This window comes from Xenopus laevis, chromosome 7S, assembly GCF_017654675.1.
Source record: "Xenopus laevis strain J_2021 chromosome 7S, Xenopus_laevis_v10.1, whole genome shotgun sequence".
NCBI classification, from domain to species: Eukaryota; Metazoa; Chordata; class Amphibia; order Anura; family Pipidae; genus Xenopus; species Xenopus laevis.
Window position 1 is genome coordinate 35,396,712 of NC_054384.1, and position 23,175 is coordinate 35,419,886.

Below are 23,175 nucleotides of genomic sequence, written 5' to 3' on the forward strand. Positions count from 1 at the left end.
ATATATATCATGGTGATGAAAGCTTATTGTTGGTACAGGTATGGGATTCATTATCCAGAAACCTATTATCAAGAAAGCTCCGAGTTACGAAATGGCCTTCTCCCGTAGACTCCATTATAATCAAATAATCCAACTTTTTTTAAAAGTGATTTTCTTTTTCTTTGTAACAATAAAACAGTAGCTGGTACTTGATCCAAACTATGATATAATTAATCCTTATTGTCAGCAAAACCAGCCTGTCAGGTTTATTTATTGTTAACATGATTTTATAGTTGACTTGAGGTACAGAAAGATCCATTATCCGGAAAACCCCTGGTCTGGATAACAGGTCCCATACCTGTATGAAATAGATGTGTCAGGGGTTTAGATGAGTTAAGCTGTATACTTTTTAGGGTAGGAAAGCCTCTATGTTTTCCTTTCCTATGTTGTATGTCATACATGCAACTACACAAAATGACGGCTGCTGTTAATGAATTCATCCATAGTCCTTTGGCAGGATTCACATACTTATGATATGAAATACTAACAATTTCAAAAATTCACTACCCTGAAAATGTAATTTTTAGCTAGGTTATTTTATTATAGCAAATAGAGCCACAAATAAAATTAAAAAAATATATTTGCCAGAGAATTAGCAGAAGTATCAGCAATGAGTGTCAAGTGGACATTTCAATAATTCTTGAGAAGCTTTTACTTAATCATGCATACTGTAATGGTTCTATAATATTTTAATCTTTAGTTACAGTATTTGCACAGGCAGAACTGCAAAGATATCTTAATTGTATTTCCTGGCTAATCACCAATGGTAATAATTAAAATCAGCTAATTTCAACCTCAGAATTGAATTACAACAGGAACTGCAATAGATTTATTTCAAAATGGATGATGCACTGTAGGCAAAAATCTCGATTTACAGAAAAGTAAACCGAAAGAAAGGACAGAATCATCAGTTGAACTGGCAAATTGATCATTGTGTAGACAAGACCTTGTCAATGACACAGATGACTTTATAAGGAGAAAGGCCTTTAGCAGACTGCTCCCATTGCTTCCTGTCACAATACTGCATGCTCTGTCCCATTCAAGATGATGAGAGTCATTAATTCTCTTATTCCAATTAAAGGCAGGAAATGAAAGAACTGGGTACCTGAAGTAGAACTATGATGATAATAGGTTATTGAAGAATGTGAGAGACTAAGGACACTCTTATCATAGGTCAAGTGCTGTAATTATATGTCACTTTCCAGCTCTACAAAAGCTGTGCCCCTACATGAGCTGAAAGATGATCTGTGCTCCTTTGGCACAGTCTGGGAATGTCCTAATTAATTGGACTGCTCAGATGTGCCTGATTTGTAGCCATTTAAAAAGTCCCATACCAAACGAGTCTCGGAACATTTCCAACAACAGGCTATCTCCCTATTGATTTCAATTATAGACCTATGATCCATTAAAGCACATACAGAGCAGATGTCTGTAAGATGTAGCTGACTTATGGTACTAAATGGAAATGGAAAAAAAAAGAACAAAAATTCACATTTTGCAATGTAATCTTCATTACATATTTATTATATTTCAAATTTTAATTGCACATTGAGCATATTTAGGACCTTGTTAAAAGTGGCTTAATCTTGTTTCTTTGAGGAAGAAATGTATTACATATACTGTGCACTGGTGCAAACTAGAAAACTCACATCTTTCTTTCATTGGTGGATGGGGTGCCTAATACATTCCAGGTTCACAAATGCTATATCACATTTGCCCAATGAAACCCTTTTTGGCGCAGGGTAATCAATTTTCGCATTGAGAATAGTTTCTCCTTTACTGACTTTGGAATTTACTGAATTTTGAACCCAGTGAAATAAGTATAAACTGTAATATTAAAGGGCAGATTTATTACGGGTTGAATAGTAAATTCAAATTAAAATTCAAATTTCAAATTATTTTGTCAAAACTCACAAATTCGAATTGGGAATAATTGAAACTCGATTCGAAATTCGAGATTTATCAAACTTGGGAACAATTAGAATTTCACTATTCGCCACCTAAAACCTGCCAAGTTCATGGATAAGTCAATGGTAGAGGTCCAGCGACCCATTTGAAGGTAGCTTTCCTGACCTTAGAGTTTTTTTTCTGAGAAAAAACTCGATTTCAATTCGAGTTTTCGAGTCGGTAATATCCATTTGAGTTTTAGAAGTTCAAAATTTTTTTCTTAAACCTCCCATTCAAATTTCGAGTATATTCAAAATGTATTAGAGTAAAACATTTTTTTACATGAATTCTAAATTCGACCTTTGATAAATGGGCCTCACCATGTAGATGATTATGAAGTATTTGTGATCTATATAAATTTGTATTTATACTATGAATTGTGCCTGCTGTACACTGACAAGGAATTCAGTGCAATAATAGTCAGTGTCTAAAAAAATACATACATTTCCATTTTCTGCTGCTTAATATGACTTGACTACTTTGGAGTGCATTTCCTAGGTTTCATAAATTCAGTAATGCTCCTTTTGGCAGGAACAATTTAATAAAATTACCTGTGCGGCGGGGTCACCCGATGCGTGGTTCTTAGGTGCCGGAGACGGCGCCATCTTCGATTCTTAGGGCGCGCGTGGCGGGCCTGCGTGCCTCTTAAAGGTACAGGCGCGCTGGCGTGATTGCGCCAGTGTGCATTGGCGCACGTTTTGGCGCGAACTTTGACTGTATTTAAGGCCCATTCTGACCCCCAGCCAGTGCCCGTGATAGAACTTGGTCTCTAGTGGTTCCTGAGCCTTGTGCATCTGATCCTGTACCTGTTTGTCCTGATTATCCGGTTGACTCCTGCCTGTTCCCTGACTACTCTGCATTCTGTATCCTGACCCTTGCCTGCCTACGACAACTCTTCCAGCTTAACCCCTTGATTGACAACCCGGTTTGACCCTTGCCTGCCTGACGATTCTGATATCCGCTTGCCTCGACCCAGCCTGTCTGACCATCCTTCTGCCTAATCCTTTGTACCGTGACCTTCGGCCCAAAAGACTTTGCTAACAGCCGTGCCCCTTTGCCAGCCAGAACATCTCGGCTTGCATCTCTCGTTAAGTCCAGGTGGCACCCAAGTAAGCTGAGGGCTCCTCCCGAAGCCCAATGGTGGTCACACTACTGGTGAAGCCGAGCCGAGACCAGGGTGCTTGGCACTTGTTCTGGTATTGGGTGCCAGTCGTGACAAACAATTTGGGGGAACAAGTATGCAAATAAGTAGAGAAAGGGAGTGGCAAAGGCTGGCATGTTTAATCATAGTACTCTTAGAAGAGCCATTTATAATGCTGCAAAATGAGATGCCTTTTAATTTACTTTAATTGATTTTAATTTTAATATGGAAGATGCCTTGCGATTTAAGATATTTATAAACCTCCAAAAGGACCGCATTAAAGTGGAGGTGAATTTAAATTTTTACTGGTCAAAGTAAAAAGGACTTTTTTAAGCCCTCGAGGGTTTATAGATTGAGCAGCTCTTATCTGCAATAGCTCAACAACTTTTTAAAATGTGTTTTATTTTACAGTACACATATAAAAAAATGTACCAACAACACAGCATTTCTGATATGTATAACATAGTATTTCCATTGCCACAGTCTAAATAATAATAAATGAACCAACCATGTTGCCTAGTTCATTACACTGCAAATCACTGGCCAGGGGGCCCTAAACAATCTGTTTGAACAATCACCTTTAAGTACAATTACAACAAAGAGGATATTTCTTAACTGAGCGACATTTTCCGACTCGGGAAGTGAGTGCCATATTGGGCATGCGCAGTTGGAGCAGTCTTCTGGTTAGTAGCAACTGAGCATGTGCCAAAAGTGACGGAACTTGCAAAGGAAGAGGACCCGAAGATATTTGAAGAGCCAGAAGATGGCACCCATGAGCTCCGCTGTGCTTACTCTGCATCTATAGGCGAGTAAAGGATTAGGGGTACGTATATCACCTATGATTGGGGGGGGGGGGACTATGTAGGTTTCAGAGTAGGGGGTATTATTAGTGGGGGGTGAGTTCTCCTTTAAGGATGTCCAACTGTTATATTGTACTGGACCATGATCAGCAGGCCACTTTTTTTGAGGATCCATTAATGTCCCCCCACCATCCACGTCATTCCTTTACTTGCCTACAGTTCCTTAAAGAACTTATTTTTTTACTGTCTTGTAGAATAATGTCTGTGTTATAACTAAGAAAATGAATGTCTGTGTTATAATTTAAGAAAATGAATCGATTTGGGGCTGATATTGGGCACACTTTTGAGAATGGCAAGGCAGGGAGATTGTTACTGTTCTATAATGGCTTTCACACTACTTACATAACTGTGAAGGGGATTTGTTCTCCTGTAAAAAAAAATTTGTGAAACGGCAAAAAAATTGTGAAATGTATTGAAGTCAATGAGCGACAATTTGGACTCGAATAACAATTTTTATACACGCAAATATTTTGTCCAAATGATTTAGTCAATGGGGTCTGAATAATTTTGCTATGTGGCAAATTTTATGCGCACAACAATTCTGCCGCACAACAAGTTTTGCTGCAGTTTCACGAAAACAGCTTATCTGAAAAAGCTTGGATCTTTCTGAAAGCACAGGATCAGGCCGCAATGCACTGAGATGACTGCCTACACACCAATATTACAGAAAAAACTTGTTGGTTCAGGAATACAATTTAATATGATAGAGTGAATTATTTGTAAAGTCAACAGTGTAGTTTAGAAAAGAAAACTACACCATAAAAATCATGACATTATCCCTTTAAATACATTCTTCAAAAAAATCTGTTTTCATCAATCACCCTCTATTAATATACTTGCTCCTGGTCTTTCCCAATAAACCTAATTAACCTGCCAAGAGTCTTGACAATTTTTTCAATAAAATGTACAAAGGGTAGTTACCTTCACTGTAAGTAAGAATCCAGCAGTGTATAACGGATTCTCTCTGTCCAACTGCCCACTCAGTGTTAAGGCACCACTGATATAATCCAGAGCAAAGATGCTGTTAGTGTTTCCTGAAGGGAAGAAATCATAGATAAATGCTCCAACAGTCTGATGCATCCATACATATCATACAATAACACTGAAATCTGTACAGCCATTAAAATACCATACTGAATTTCAGTAAATCTATAAACAGCATAATAATGTTTATGGAAACTAAACACATCATTTCAGAACAGATGGTATAAGCAATAATTTACATCATAGTCAATTTTAGTGGGTATAAATTGCATGAAGCAATATATTAAACAGATATCTTTATTGTGGCTCTGGAGAGATGTCAATGATTCATTAAAAGGCATCAAAGTATAATCCCCGTTATTAAACACTATTCTAGCAAAATGTACAAATATATAAAATCCAAGAGAACCCTTGATTCCATGATCAACATTTTTGCCAAAAGAGACAGAACAGTCATTAAGATACTCATCATTAACAATCTGATGAATTATCTGTTCCTACGGAACCTAGGATTCAACAATATACTTAATCAAGGCATCCAATAATTAACAATTTTAAGAAAAGTAAAGAAAAAGACTATGGGGCATATTCACTACGCGCCGAAGCGCCTAACGCTAGCATCAATTCGCTAGCGTTGGGCATTTTCGTTACTTCGCAAATTCACTAACGAACTTTGATAGCGTTACTTCGCACCCTTACGCCTGGCGAATTTGCGCAACGGACGTAACTACGCAAATTCACTAACACACGCATTGTACTGAACGCTACCTTTTACGCTAGACTTCCTTCGCCACCTCAGACCAGGCGAAGCGCAATAGAGTAGATAGGGATTGCTTCAAAAAAAGTTCAAATTTTTTCTAAGTCCCATAAAACGCTGGCGTTTTTTCTATATTATGGGTGATAGGCTGAAAAAGATAACATTTTTTGGGGCTCCCCTCCTTCCCCCCTACATATCCTAACTCATGGCAACTTAACTATACAGTGGGCACATGTGTTGGGCAAAATTATAATTTTATTTGATGTTTTGAAGGTTTCCCAGGCATTTGTAGTGCTGCTACATATTCCTCCATTGAAATTTGAATTTGGCGCCGTATGAAAATTAACCACTGCTAGCGTAACTTCGCTTCGCTTAGCGAATCAACGCTAGCGCAACTTCGCAACCTTACGCTACCCCTGAGCGCAACTTCGGATTTTAGTGAATTTGCGGAGCACTGGCGAAACTACGCCTGGCGAAGTGTGGCAAAGTGCGGCGAAGTTACGCCTGGCGCAACTACGAATCTTAGTGAATTTGCCCCTATGACGGTATCACAATGGATTAATCTATAATACATCAGTGTGACAACATTATCATACCATATGTTAATGCTGGTGACTCAGATCGGAACAACAAAGAAAACATGTCCTATCAGTTTTCATGTTACTCGATACAACCTTTTGCATCCGGTAAAGTGGTCAAGTCTTCACAAGATGATGGCTTTAAGTATAAACCTTTATTTCTTCCATCAAGCTTTTAGTACAGAGAATTGATAGTTGTCGGACTGACATTCATAAATCTTTTTTGACAGTATGTTACACATTTACAGAATGATTTATATGAAGCATAATATACTTTTCCCATTGGTTCTGCAGTAACGTTATAGCTCCACAAAAAAGATATCTGCTTTTTTATTTTATTGGCTTTTAGTATCTGCATAGTCTATATTTATGAAGAGGTAACAATGCTTCCAAGTGCAGTGTAAATCTATTTCAAAATACAATTTGCCTTTATCCCAACAAAGAGCAAACTGAGATACAGTGGTGTGAAAAACTATTTGCCCCCTTCCTGATTTCTTATTCTTTTGCATGTTTGTCACACAAAATGTTTCTGATCATCAAACACATTTAACTATTAGTCAAAGTAAACACAAAATGCAGTTTTTAAATTGCAGTTATTGAGTGTTTTAAATGGGTTTTTATTATTTAGGGAGAAAAGAAATCCAAACCTGTGTGAAAAAGTAATTGCCCCCTGAACCTAATAACTGGTTGGGCCACCCTTAGCAGCAATAACTGCAATCAAGCGTTTGCGATAACTTGCAACGAGTCTTTTACAGAGCTCTGGAGGAATTTTGGCCCACTCATCTTTGCAGAATTGTTGTAATTCAGCTTTATTTGAGGGTTTTCTATCATGAACCGCCTTTTTAAGGTCATGCCACAACATCTCAATAGGATTCAGGTCAGGACTTTGACTAGGCCACTCCAAAGTCTTCATTTTGTTTTTCTTCAGCCATTCAGAGGTGGATTTGCTGGTGTGTTTTGGGTCATTGTCCTGCTGCAGCACCCAAGATCGCTTCAGCTTGAGTTGACGAACAGATGGCCGGACATTCTCCTTCAGGATTTTTTGGTAGACAGTAGAATTCATGGTTCCATCTATCACAGCAAGTCTTCCAGGTCCTGAAGCAGCAAAACAACCCCAGACCATCACACTACCACCACCATATTTTACTGTTGGTATGATGTTCTTTTTCTGAAATTCTGTGTTACTTTTACGCCAGATGTAACGGGACGCGCACCTTCCAAAAAGTTCAACTTTTGTCTCGTCGGTCCACAAGGTATTTTCCCAAAAGTCTTGGCAATCATTGAGATGTTTTTTAGCAAAATTGAGACGAGCCTTAATGTTCTTTTTGCTTAAAAGTGGTTTGCGCCTTGGAAATCTGCCATGCAGGCCGTTTTTGCCCAGTCTCTTTCTTATGGTGGAGTCGTGAACACTGACCTTAATTGAGGCAAGTGAGGCCTGCAGTTCTTTAGATGTTGTCCTGGGGTCTTTTATGGCCTCTCGGATGAGTTGTCTCTGCGCTCTTGGGGTAATTTTGGTCGGCCAGCCACTCCTGGAACCACTGTTCCATGTTTTTGCCATTTGTGGATAATGGCTCTCACTGTGGTTCGCTGGAGTCCCAAAGCTTTAGAAATGGCTTTATAACCTTTGAAATTGAACTCAGGTGTGATAAACCACAGTTAAGTTATTTTTTAACAAGGGGGGCAATCACTTTTTCACACAGGCCCATATAGATTTGGAGTTTTTTTTCTCCCTTAATAACGTAAACCTTCATTTAAAAACTTCATTTTGTGTTCAATTATGTTATCTTTGACTAATAGTTAACGGTTTTTGATGAGCAGAAACATTTAAGTGTGACAAACATGCAAAAGAATAAGAAATCAGGAAGGGGCCAAATAGTTTTTCACACCACTGTAAGTAGATAAATAAACTATTTGGGAGGAAAGTATTTAGATGGGGAAAACAGCAGTTTTAAAATGAAGTATGATGTTCCACAACTAGATGCACTAGTTACTACACAATACACATCTACTGGCGTTGTGTTTCTTTGTTACTCCCATCCATACTTACTGGATGCTTTTTCCATGTCTTTGTTATTTCTGTTAGGAAAATGACATTTCTATGCTATCTTTTTTTTAGGTTTCCCACTTTGGTATTCAAAATTATTGTTAAGATCCTGCCATGACCTTTTTCTGCCAAATACTCTCCTTCTAAGCTATATTTACTTTTTATTACTTTATATGAGTATATGCCACACTATGGAACAAAAACTGAATTAGGAGAAAAGTTTTTCTCCTCGAATTGAATCCATGGGTTTTTACGTGATAAACCGTGAGATAACTTTTTCTCACTGAATTGAATCTGGCCCTATATGTGTAAAGGTGGCCATTTTAGTCAAGTTTGAACACACTTACACACATACGGGTGGCATTGAGACACCAGCCATCACATTTTTTAACTTCAGTGATTTCACAATTAACACTTGCCTTAATAAATTTTATTTCACTGAGTAAAATTGAACTTTCCATTTCAAAACCCAACTATCTCTCTGTTCCTTCCTAAATTACTATTAATGTCACTGGTGATAACACAAAATAATATATTAAACATAACAGGACTCACAATGGAGTAACTGTAATTACCTAATATTTCTTTGCACTCATTAACTACAGCACTCTGCCTCCTATTGTTTAGTCAAAATGATATCAATGTCCCTACTTCAATTGTAGATCTAAACACTGCTTCTGACTTAATTTTAGGGAACATTTCAGATGTAATGCTAAAAGCCAAATGCACCATATGCATTATCCATTATAATCATCTAGAAAAACCATGGTAGATGAAAAGCATAACATATCTTTCCAGAGGAGGAGTATGAGCTATTGTACATTTTGTATAGAATACAACTGTTGTTTGCTCATTCTCAGTATCTGGATTTTTAACTTAATTAAATGCCAATTTCTGATATCTTCAATATGATGAAGCAGCATATCCTCTTTAGTGATTAATATGTATGGATTCCTACTCTCTGTCTCAGCACTTCTCAATCTGCACCATCATGCCACAATTTCCATATATATAGAATGGCATCAAAATGTTTTCTCGTGCTCTAGGACAGAGTTGCTAAGGTCAATTTCAAGTGTTTAGTGTACAACAGACAGAAGAATTAATAACAAGCAAAGAGATTGTTTGATTCCCTGGTTTAAGTTTTCCCTTCAATTGCTTTTTTTAGAATCATATAATATTAGTGGTATCCTCTGTCCTACACATACAGCTTCTAAAATGAGCTATGCTGGTCTACAAGGATTTTATATGGCTTCAGACGCAATAAATTAGGGATTTGAAAATATTTGCACAAAAAAGGCTGGTTTTGGAACAGGTATGGGACTTGTTATCCAGAAAGTTTGGGACCTGAGCGTTTCCAAATAAGGGATCTGTCCATAATTTAGATCTCAATACCTTATGTCCACTAAAAATAATTTTGATTTATCAAGGGTCGAATTGAAAATTTGAATTTGAAGTATGAATTTTCAGGTTTTTTAATGGTCAAAACTGTCAAATTCGACTAGGGAGTTATTCAAATTCAATTTGAGTTTTTCAAAAAATTCAAATTCGACTTTCAAGATTTATCATACTCAGACCCTTTAAGAACTCAAATTCTACTATTCACCAGCTAAAACCTGCCAAATTGCTGTTTAAGTCAATGGGAGATGTCCAGGGATCAAGTTGGAGTTGGCTGCAGCCTTCCTTACATTCAAGTTTTTTTTGCAGAAAAAAGCTCGAATCAAGTTTTTAAAATACGAATCAAATTCGATTTGAGTTTTCGGGGCGATTCTATTCAACCTAGTTTAAAAATGGAGATTTTTATAATCCATTTCGATTTGTCGAATTTTGAGTTCATGAGAGTTTATGGGAGTATTGAAAAACTCACATGAATTCGAAATTCGACCGTTGTGCATCTCAGTAAACCCATTAGAACTGTTCTGCCAACAATAAGGATTAAATATATGTAATTTGGGATCAAGTACAATCTAAGCCTAATTATTAAAGAGAAAATGAAAATACATTTTTTATTATTGGATTATAATGGAAATGGCCTTCCTGTAATTCTGAGCTTTCTGTATAAGAGATTTCCAGATAATGGATCCCATACCTGTACAGCAAAATGCAAAATGTTACAAATTGGAGATTAATTCTCTTTGAAGTTTATTTTTTAAAGGAATAGTAAAGCCAGTTAAACATTATCAGAGGGAGCTGAGTCTGATACACTTTGACACATACTGTATCGGAGCCAGTTGTGCGGAGCAGTGCTATTAGTGCGAGGATGATGTGGGTGCCCTATTCTTTCAGCACAAATGCTATGTGGTGGTTGCTGCAGTTACCCTGGAGCAATTGCCTGGTTTTGAGGTGGTAGTATTTCCAAGGTGGTGGTATCTTTCTTTATATCAATAGGTGCAATAGAAATTCAGAAGAGGAGACAAGAAGAAGGCAGCGCAGCTGAGGGCAACTATGTAGAAATGCAAAGAGCGTATGTTGATTTCTGGAATTTTTTACACAACTGACTACAATCAATTTAGAAGCCCCATAACTGCACTTGTGGTTGCAATTGGCACTTATGTTTTACGTCTTAGAAATTCCATGTACCTGCTATTCAGCAGTTTATGTTACTAGAACCTACAACTAGTGATGGACGAATCTGTGCCATTTCGATCACCGAAAAATTTGCGTGACAAATTTTTTTTTTCGACTGCAAATTTTCACTGCAGTTTAGCTGGTGGTGAAATGCGAAAATTCACCGGAAATTCATACCTGGTGAATTTATGCGCCCATCACTACTCACAATAAATAATTTTATGGCTTCCCAAACCCTGCAACATTGAAATCGGTCAAAGAAGATTGAGTTGGATGACCTTTTAAGGGCACATATCAATATAGAAATGGTTAGTGTTTAAGAATACTTAAGACCTATATATGTGGACTGTTAACAGATAAAGTGACTGCGGGATTGGTTCACTGGATTAAACATCTGCCAATTCAACAAGTAGGATTAGTTAGGAAAGCATTGCAGAATCCTTGGATGTTAAGAGCACCGTACACAGAAGAAAATGATTCAACATAATATACATCTCTCCCCACAGATTAGGTTTTATTGGACTTTCTGAAATGATTTAAAGTATTACCAAAAAAGTGACATACCAGTTTTTTCTATCATAATTCCTGCCTGTTTGTTTCTGCAGACATACAGTAATTAAAACTCATGGCAAACTAAGGGGCCAATTTACTAAAACTCTGAATTTTATTTTTTTTCACGAATCATATATTTTCTCTAAAAGTTTGTGGCTTTGTTTATTTCTCCAAAATTAAAAAAATTCTAGCTTTATTAATTGTAAAAACAACAAAAAAACCCTTATACTATAAAACAACTGCTAAAACTAGTGATTGAGGTCCTATGAAGTCAGTGGGAATTGTACTGATCCTATTGGACTTTTTTTAACTAAAAAAACTCAGACTCAAAGTTTTAGAGGTTTTCACATTTTGTTCTCTATTAATTGTTAAAAGTTTTTAGATCATTCAGCATTTTCATTCTTACTTTTTACATTCAGATCTTTTAATAACTTTCATGGCATTTGTGGTTTTAGAGAAATAGAGTTTAATTGAGGTTTCCAAAGTCTCTAAAACACAAAAATTTGACCTTTAATAAACAGGCCACCAAATGTTTTGAGTAGTGATGGATGAATAAATTCGGCAGGAGCGAATTTGCGGCAAATTTCCATGTTTTCCTGGCAGCGAATAAATTTGTGAAACTGCAGCAAAAATTCTCCAGCGAAAAGTTTTTCGCACGCCTAAAAATTGTTGCGCGTTATTCGAACGCCCATTGACTTTAATGCATTTGAACAAAATAGGCGCACGTTTCGCAGATTTTTCACCGAAGCGAAATGGGACAAATTCGGTCATCACTAGTTTTCAGCTCTCTGGTCCACTTTGGGCAACCACTAAGGACAAAATGATCTTTCTGATGCCACTTCTCACTATAACCTGAGTGTTCCTGAGTGACCTCCTCCTGCATTCCCAGCAAGTTTCTCATTTAACAAAACTGGAAGTGCCTGTCAATGGGAAATGTGTTTTAACCCTCTAAGAGTACCATAGCACCCATTTGCATTGTTTGCCATGAACTTATTTGCTTCTAAAAAATAAATAAAAAGATAAACCCAGGAAATGGTTTATAGCTAGAACAGGGGTATACAGAAATTTCTGCCTTGGCACAACTGCATTGTTAAATGTAGAAGTTAAATATTTTATGAGCAGTATGTATTGGTACCACTTGTAAATAGGTAATACATCAGTCCTCTAGCCTATTATACTCAATGGAACTTTATATAATTTATTCAGGTTTAGAAAAAAGTAATAGACATTTGAAATAAAATATTGTGCTTTCAAGAAATAATGCAGTCCAGATTATACTGAATGTGTGTGTATATTAATTTAAGGCAATACTGGAAAACCGATGTCTACCTTTGCACTAAAGCTATCCATATATGGGTCAATGTTAGCTCCATATTGGGTCAACAGATTATTAGCCTTTGAGTCAACTACTGTAAATTGGGCAGGTTTAAAAATCACTCCAGTGAGTACCACATTGTTCCACTGATTGAGTCTTTTCTAGTCTTCCCTATTCAGGTCACCACTGTTTTAAAAATGTTAAACATATAAAATAATGAGATAAATTATTATCGTTTGGAGAGAATGCCGGGCTTATGTGATATTTAATGCCGGGCTTATGTGATATTTAATTAGTCATTACAAAACTGGTCATTCAATATGTTTATTCTAACTGAAAGGAGCATAAGTTTGACATTACGGATAAAATGTTGTTTCTATCTATATTAATCTATTCTGTATCAGCTGCACCTATTTGCCCTACAAAAGCCTTTATAATTTTACCACTATATTACAGCTGGCAGTGACATTTAATAAAAGTCATATACCAGATCTGTGGGATGACAACAGTAAAAAGAATTCATCCTACAGTATATAGCCTTACCATTCCACCATGTATTTACAATGAACACAGTTAAATAATCCAAACATGCCATTCAGTTTAGAAAACAAAGAAAGCATGTCTACATAAATTAACCATATTTGATGAGAAGAAGCACAACCACATAAATATTCTGTGCCATATTAAATACTGTAATGTCTCCACCCCCAAAAAAATATCCTACATATTTTCATTATAACAATGGGGCCCATGCACCAAGCTCGAGTGAAGGATTCGAAGTAAAAAAACTTCGAATTTCGAAGTGTTTTTTTTGGCTACTTCGACCATCGAATGGGCTACTTGGACCTTCGACTATGACTTCGAATCGAAGGATTCGAACTAAAAATCGTTCGACTATTCGACCATTTGATAGTCGAAGTACTGTCTCTTTGAGAAAAAATTTCGACCCCCTAGTTCGCCACCTAAAAGCTACCGAACCCAATATTAGCCTATGGGGAAGGTCCCCATAGGCTTGGCTAAGTTTTTTTGGTCGAAGTTTTTGCGCAAAATCCTTTGACTTTGATATTCGAAGTCGAAGGATTTTCATTCCCAGTCAAATATCGAGGATAAATTAATCCTCGATATTCGACCCTTGATGAATTTGCCCCCTTAGAGTTTACCAGGCTAATAATGGGCCAGATTCAAGTCAGTGAGAAAAAGTTATCTCATAGTTTATCACGTGAAAACATGGACTAAATTCAATTAGAGGAGGAAAAGCTTTTCTTCACATTCAGTTCCACTCAGTCCTCATAGACGTCAACGTTCATAATGTTTTTACATTATAAACTGTGAGATAAGTGTTTCTGAATTGAACTGCATCTCAAATTGAATCTTATCCATGAGTTTTTATGTGATAAACCTTTTTCTCACTGACTTGAATCTGGGCCATTGTATGAAACACAACAGGAGAAGGAAGCAGGAGAAAAGTCTACAGTAAGATGACATTGGTGCTGGATTTTGGGTGTCTCCTAATATTGGATCAATCTTTACAAACTCCAATCCCAGAATAAGAACAGACCATACTTCAAAATATTTGAAAATAAACTGGCATACTGTCTTCTACTTACCCTTACTTAAAATTGAGTTATTCATTTTACAGAACAATAGCCCCCAAGTTACTTACATATTAGGACCAAAAACATACTGTAGAAAGGGTCAAACAAAGGGTAATTTACGAACGCAGTGCAGTGTGGAAAGTACAATCGCTTTGGCTTTTTTTTTTTTTTTTACAGCATTTTTCCCACAGTTGACCACATATAGAATATGAATTGAGCACAAGCTGCAGTAGGTTGCTGATTCCCAGCATCTTTAGGTACACTTGCACACTTATGCACTTAACGTTTTTAGATCGTTCAAGGAGCATGTTTGGTCAACTGAATTGTGCCAATAGGTGTGAAATTTGTGTCCATTTTAGTGCAAATCCTTTTATGTCTATGTTTGTTAATTGCTCATATATATATGCTTATATATATATATAAAACCTCCGTGTTTGCCAGCACTCACAATAAATGGTTCACATCCAACATATTTATCCATTCCAAATCCAATAAGGTCTGCACTCTCAGGACTTCTTTCTGTAAAAAATGTTTTACTGTAAAGCTACAGACTGACGTTTCGGCCTGGTCCCAGGCCTTTCTCTCTTTCTGTTATCCAGAATGCTCGGGACCTGAAGTGTTCTGGAAAATGTATCTTTCTGTAATTTGGATCTTCATAATTTAAATCTACTAGAAAACCATGTACATTTAATAAACCCAATAGCCTGGTTTTGCCTCCAATACGGATTAATAATATCTTAGTTTGGATCAAGTACAAGATACTGTTTTATTATTACAGTGAAAAAGGTAATACATTTTAAATGTCTGGATTATTTGATTATAATGAAGTCTATGGGAGATGACTTCCGTAATTCGGAGCTTTCTGGATAATGGTTTTCTGGATAATGGATCCCATACCTATATATATGTGTATATATTGTCCAAATGTATAAACCGTTTATTTAAGAAACTAACGTTTCAGCTGCATCTCAGCCTTTGTCAAAGTTACAAATTGTAATAGAAACCTGCCTTAAATACCAGGAAGATGGCGCGGGATCCCTGGTTCCCTCCCACTCTGAAGTGTTCCCCCTAATCAAGCTAATGTAATACATCCTAACTGAATCAAAGCAGCTGTCACTCGATATCCCCAACTGATACATTTACACAGCATATATTAGTTCTACACAGCATATGTTAGTTCCACTCTAGACCCAGTGACTTTCAGTACTGTGTCAATTAATAACAAAATATCTCTCAATCAGTAAACCGGCAACATTGTGTCAATCACCAATAACCCACAGTGTTAGTTACTTTTCATACCGTGTTAACAATGCTTCCGTGACAACGTGTTTCAAAGTGACAATTAAGAATATAAAATCATTCTGTGATATATATGTATACCGGTATATGTATTGTGATAGAGTGACCAAAGTGATGTGGGAATAGGTGTGTTTTCCCTTTAAGGTCTCATACAGGTTGGCCATCTCCAATAGCATAGCGTGTGTATGTGTGTTTGGTAGGGAGAGTGCCTTAAATTATAAGCTCCACTGAGGCAGGAACTGATGTTAATAATGTATACACTGTATACTCTGCAAAACTACTGCAGTATATGTTGTTGCAACTGTATTCATATGAATGATAAAAAAAATAGAAATGGCACAGGTTGCTTATCCTTTTCCCAAAATATTATTTTCAAGCAAGCGTACAGTTCCTAAAGATGAATGGGATTACAAAATAAGCAACATTGAGAGACTTTGGAAGGTATGTGTAGGAGTGCTATGCATCATCAGAGGGTGGACAACTGGCAACTGTAGGATCCTTTGTAATTCACTATCTGCCACATATTGGTACACTGGTAATTGGCTAGCGCTTAGAACATATTTGCAGCACAATACTAGCAGTCAAAAATGTACATATCTTGAAATTGCACCTTATTTGTACAGGATTTCTAATATAAGTTTCTGTTGCCTAAACAATTTCAAATGTGTGGGTAGTTGGACTGTTGTTCGTACAGTGCTAAGGAACCAGTGACTTTCATGAGACTGGTCTGCAGTGTTCTGTACACAGGTGAGGATAATTCATTAATTCAAACCTGCTCAGTCAGGGCTACACTCCACTGAAATGAATCTAGGTAACTTGACGTGGTTCATGGAATTTGCAATGGATGCAATTTTCAGTGCATAAATATCCCATCAGCAACTAGGGCCATTTCTCTTACTTAACCTTGAGTTCCACCTTGCAAACCCTTGACTCGTACAAAGCTTTCCTTCAGTTCATACTATACAAGTCAACAACAGCATAGAGGGAAAAAGAAACATTAACTTTACAGAGAGTTCCTGCAGAATGTAAATCGCCATTTCAATTGAAAAATAATCAAATGGCAAGCTTAAATATGATAGCAGAAACCGGTTTAAGATAGAAGGACCTCACTGGGAGAGAAATAGTGTACAATGTTGCTTCAAGTCCACCACCATCATTCCAGTGCCAAAGAAATCTTCAGTAACCTGCCTGAATGACTACCGCCCTGTTGCATTAACCCCGGTCATCATGAAATGCTTCGAGAGACTTGTGATGGCACACATCAAGAGCACCCTCCCCCGCTCACTGGACCCACTACAATTTGCATATTGGCCAAACAGGTCAACTGAGGATGCCATATCTTCTGTACTCCACCTTTCACTAACTCATCTGGACAAGAAAGACAGTTATGTGAGAATGCTATTTATAGACTTTAGCTCAGCATTCAATACCATCATCCCTCAAAAGCTGAGTGGGAAACTAAGAGAGCTGTGATTGAGTACCTCTTTGTGATCTTGGACTTTCTGTCAGAGAGGCCTCAGTCTGTTTGTATCGGCGACAAGGTTTCCAGCACCATCAGATTGAGCACAGGAGCTCCTCAAGGATGTGTTCTCAGCCCGTTGTTGTACACATTGCTGACACATGACTGCATAGCTAGACACAGCTCAAACCACATCATCAAGTTCGCCGATGACACGACTGTGGTGGGGCTCATCAACCACAACGACGAGTCGGTGTACAGAGATGAGGTTCAGCAGCTGGCAGTCTGGTGCAGTGAGAACAACCTGTCACTGAATGTGGATAAAACGAAAGAGATGATCGTCGACTTCAGGAGAACTCTCCCTGCTCACACACCACTCAACATCAACGGCTCCACAGTAGAGACAGTAAAGAACACCAAATTCCTGGGAGTCCACATCTCTGATGACCTCACCTGGACCACCAACACCGCCTTTATCACCAAAAAGGCTCAGCAGCGTCTTCACTTCCTAAGACGACTGAAACGGGCCAGCCTTCCACCTCCCACCCTCACAGTGTTCTACAGGGGCACCATAGAGAGCGTCCTGACGAGCTGCATCTCCATCTGGTACAGTAGTGCCAGCTCTGCTGACCGGAAAAGTCTACAGCGGACTGTCAGAGCAGCTGGCAACATCATTGGAGCGGCTCTTCCATCACTGCAGAACATCTTCCACAAGCACTGTGTAAGAAAGGCCTCCTGCATTGCACTGGACTCCACACACCCCTCACACGGACTGTTCACGCTGCTCCCATCCGGCAGACGCTTTCGCAGTATTAAAGCCCGAACAACCAGGCTGCGCGAAAGCTTTTTTCCGCAAGCTATCAGACTCCTCAACTCACTGCCTGTACTCCCACTACATTCCAGACACCCCTACATTCCTGAACTGTGAACTTAACTTTGTGAACTGTTAATTTATTTGCACAATTTTAAAGGTTTACACATGTATATATCCAATTTCTGCCTATCGCATATTGTGGGTAAGGTTTGGACGTTTATTTGTTGTGTTGTAATGAATCATTCCCGCACAAAAATAAATTGTTAAAGGGACAGTATATAATCATTTTCAACATGAGCTGCATGAATAAGGCATGGCTTAACATCCTTTTTGGAAGAAGAAGAAGAAGATCTATGGATTCTGTTGTTTCTGGAACTAAACAAGTTTCACTTTAGCACATCTTGCCACTTCTGGTCTCAAAAAAGCTCTACTGAGAAGCATCTAATGAGCTGCTCAATGGCTGCTGCTTTGATAAGGGAGAGATGGGCTAAGACCTTAATAAGTCAGTCCTGCTTGGAAGAGTACTTTAAGTAAAAGGGCTCTTACACATGAGCGTTTTTACCTGCGCTCCCCTGTGTTCCGTTTTTCGGCGTTCAGCCGCAGGGGAGCGCAGGAATAGACGCATTTAATTTTTTCAAATGGGGCTGTACTCACACAGGCGCATGTAGGCGCAGAACGCAGGAAAAATGCAGCATGTTGCGTCTCAACCTGCGTTCGGCGCCTACATGCGCCTGTGTGAGTACAGCCCCATTTGAAATAATTAAATGCGTCTATTCCTGCGCTCCCCTGCGGCTGAACGCCGAAAAACGGAACGCAGGGGAGCGCAGGTAAAAACGCTCATGTGTAAGAGCCCTAAGAAGTAAAGATGAGGGTGTAGAACAGGTGTTCTGCCCAAATAATGATTTCACTATAAAGAGCAACCTGTACAGCCTTAGCCTAATACAGCAAAGCACATAAATACATGGCTTATGCCAGGATAATAAGCATAGCATTGTCTCTTCTGCTCGAAGTTTTAAGTCCATTTAAGAAACCATTTAGGAAACATAAAGCCATCTTTTACTATTTTAATTGCCTAAGGGGGGGATTAGGACCATTTAGAACTCTATCATTTAGATTGTATTTTCTATATGGCAGGAACCTCTTTTGTAGTGATGGGCGAATTTATTCGCCAGGCGCGAATTTGCGCGTTTCGCCGCCAGCGAATAAATTCGCGAATCGCCCGCGAAAATTTGCGGCAAAAATTCTCCGGCTTCAAAAAATATTTTTTCTAAAAAACGGACGCCGGCGCCAAAAACGGGCGCCGGCGTCAAAAATGGACGCCGGCGTCAAAAACTACTCTTTTGTCTTGTCCTGCTGTACAGCGATGTGTACATAACTAACGCTGAATAAATGATATTTTCTTACATTATATTTTATTATATATAAAAAAAATACATATAAAAGGACTGTGCCGGCAAAAAAATTGTATATATAATTAGTACAAAAATATGTACTGCGTATGCTAGTTATATGTTTTTCTTTAATGGCCTATCCGCAAAAGTGCATTAGGTGGTGCCTTAATGTAAATGCATCATTGGTGTCATTTTTAGCATTCTCTGGCAAATACTCAAGTTTTCGTCTAAAGAAGCCTACACAAGTCTGCATACCTAGTAGAGATTTTAATTGCCACATACAGTATCTGCAGTACCATGCATAAATTATATATAAAATGTATAATACAACATATCATTATCACATATCACAGCAGATACAGACTTGAATAAATCTCCAATATTTTGGGACTGCAGCCTTTACCAAGAAGAATTCTCTGGTATGTATTTTATATAAAACACAATCAATTGGAAAATGCCTGGCTTTTTCTGACTATTTTCAGTGTTCTGTTCTCATTTTACATTATTTTTATTATTAGAAAATGTGACCGCCCTAAAAGAATGCCCGATCATTATTTTAAGTATCCCCTTTAATGCTTATGTGGTCAATAACATATATATAGACTAGAACCTATTACATTATATTTCATGCTTTATAACTTCCATAATGTATTAGGATAACTGCTAATTAATCTTTATTAACCTAGAAAGCTTCCCAAATAGAATATCTTAGTAGAGTGTACCTTATTACAGAATAAGTCATTTGCTTAGTCTAGATATGAATGATGAGAAGGTAAAGTCACTTAGGCTCAAGACTTTCTTCATAAATCTGCCAAAATGTTTTGTAGATTACTTGAGGGGAATAATTATAGTGTCTCTACTTACAACAAAGCCTTGACCTCACGAAGCTCCTGGTTTTATTGGCCTTACAGAGTACCTACCTAGTATATCCCATATTAAAACAATGCATTATACACAAAAAGAGAACAGGCCCATCATATATTAGATTATCAGAGCAAAACACATTAAAAACATAGAGCAGAGATTAAAAACCTAGCTGTACATTCATGTAAGGCAGTAGCGAAATTGTTTAACATTATTTGTGGACTGAGGAGTAACTTTGTCTCAGTAGAAATGTAAAGCATGTATATAGGTATAATAAGTCCCTATGGCTTTAAATCCCTACATATCCTTGTTTCCCTAGTTACTGGGCAGATGTCCATGTATCTAGTTACTTAATTTACATATTTCAGTTAATGGCCTGCTGGCCTTTGACCACTTTCTGCCACACTTTAACAAAGTGTCTGATTAGGGATGAATCTTTCTCTTTGGCATTTGGTTGCTGACTCTGTACTCTGTACCTCTAGTGATCAGTCAGGGAGCAGTGACCCTGTGAATGAGTCTTAGCTAGTGAGTTAGGTCAAATTTTTCTTTTTAGAATAAAGAGAAAAAAATTTGAGTTTTAATAAATAACCCCCTTAGTACACATACATTTGGCACTAACTTACTGTAAAATTTCATTTTATTTAGCATTGCTGATGCTTCTCCCACTCTGGGCCTACAGGGCTAGCTTCACTGTTTGGGAATCACTTGCTTAGAGTGATTGGAATTGTGGTTCAGAATTGAGATATGCTTGCCCCTATTGATTGACAGAAGCAGGGATTGTTGCTGCTGTACCAAAGAGGTCAACATGCATACCTCTATCTTTCTTAGAGAAATTTTGTGCAACAGGGCTCCATGGTGTTTTACTCCAGGACAACATAAACCAACAGAATCCAGTGTGATACAGATAGCAGGTTTAAAAAATGACGATTAAGCTAAAGCAAAATAAGCTTATTGTAGCATAGGAACAAGCCAACCTTTATTTTTTTGCCTTCAATAATTGATATAAAATCCCCTCTCTTTAACTTGCTAGATTATTGCTTCTGATAATTACAATGTTTTCTGTATGTAGAGACCCTGAGGGTTAGATATTTTACTCCCTTGTATATGGACACCTAAGTGGTCCTTTGATACACCTATGCAGCTATGTCTCTTTTCCTGGGTCCATTGTAGTTCAAGATGTTGCCCAGTAGGTGACAGCTTAAAAGTTTAAAGGGAGAACACACATGTACTCAGGGCTCTCTTCCTGGATCCCACATTGGGGATGTGTGTATAGGAGAGGGTCTGAGCGCTGACAGTGATATAGCGAGTTTGAAGGATTTCTATTACTTGCAATGAATGTCTTTGAAGATGTCTTTGAAGATGCTATTGCCTGAAAGCTATGATCAAGATTTCTGCACCATTCAATAAATAAGTTCTTGGACTGGACTGCTGTTATTTTCAGCCTGCTTGATCTGTGTACCGGGAGACACCCAGGATCCACCTGAGGATAGGGGGTTTAAAGGGGCCAATACACACTGCTTAGAGTTGCAGGCAGTTGCACACAGCCTAAGGGTAACCTGGGTACACTGTCAGCAAGTCACACTATTTCCATAGGTCTCGGCCCACCACGGATGGGCTACATGTAAAAAACAGATGACATCAGTAAAAAGATTGTAATCACATTCATATATATATTTGTTAATAAAAGGAGAAGGGACAAAGTGGATGGAATAAAAACATAAGAATGTTGTGAACACTAGTCTGTAAAACTGAAGCTACCAGTAAAGGAAAAGGCAACCTACAGATGAAGCCACTTGGATTTGTGAGATAAATGCGTCATGACTCATGGTTAATTGAAGAAACTGCGTTATCTAAAGTCATCTTAACTCATTTAATGCATTTAACCTTTCCATTAGCATACCAAAGCACCATTGTGAACAATGGTGAATGCTTTAATTAGATGGGATGTTGTGACTCAGTTTTCTGTGTTAAATGAGATAAATGGGATATCTGTGTTTAGTTATTCTGTGTCAAACAGACAAACCAAAGTGGCTGCATCTGTAAGTTGGAATTCTGGGGAAATACAATCCTGCAATAAATAATGCATACATGATTGCTTATTCTGAAACATTATCATAGAGTAACACCACAGATTTCTGCCACATCCTCTGCAAAACTTGCAATTAACTTTCCCAGCAGTTCCCACAGGAGATGTTCTGCAGCTGTTTGGTAAATACCTCCTCAAAATTTTTCCTCCTACCTAAAAATGTAAGTGTAAATAGAGACCTGCTGTGCTCAAACTAAAAAAACAGACTAATCACTGTTTCCTTAGATGTGTTCTGCATGATTCCTTCCCATGATAGCTGGCCCTGCTGAGCTGCACCCACTGGTCAGGATTAAGGCTTGCTTGTCAGGCAGGCAGCTACATCAGGGTGTGAATGAGCAATATGAATATGTTTAGAAAGATCATATGAAATGCATAGCAAGACAGAAACCTGGGAGGAAGACTTCCTGATTAGGTTTTTGATAGGTAGGTTCTATAAGTAAACCACATTTGTTATTCAGATAGCAAAACTTCTTAGCAAACTTCTTAACACCTTTGGCACCAGAGAGTTTGCCAATTCTCTCTTAGGCAGATAGGGGATTAAAGGAAATCTATAATTAAAAATGTTCTAATCCTATTTCCCTTTAACAGCAACCTTAAGCAGTATAGTCTAGTCTTCCCTTCTCATATAGATGTCAGTTTGCATAAAAACCTCATGTGCCTTATGTACAGCACTGAAATGTCGCCCATTTATCACAATTGTTATAGAGTTAATCTAATATACCACTAATGCAATATATTTTGCGTGTGTTCAAACCATGCTAATCATTTAATCATTTCAAATCTTGCACTGCCAAAAACTATACAAACTAATTTTTTTTATCAGTAAAATAATAAATAATAAATATGTCATATTTGGTGTATTAGGATAGTGCTAGCTATATAAAG

At 37.8% G+C, this 23,175-nt stretch overlaps 1 protein-coding gene across 4 annotated transcripts in view; it reads right to left on the reverse strand.

Annotated features, from left to right (window-relative positions):
* The window catches only part of LOC108697217 (cadherin-23), a 599,373-nt gene that overhangs the window by 286,696 nt on the left and 289,502 nt on the right, over positions 1–23,175 (reverse strand). For all 4 annotated transcript variants that reach the window (XM_041571124.1, XM_041571128.1, XM_041571125.1 and 1 more), the window contains one exon: positions 4,909–5,021. In XM_041571124.1, the coding sequence (XP_041427058.1) occupies positions 4,909–5,021 (113 nt within the window). The remainder of the gene's footprint in view (positions 1–4,908; positions 5,022–23,175) is intronic.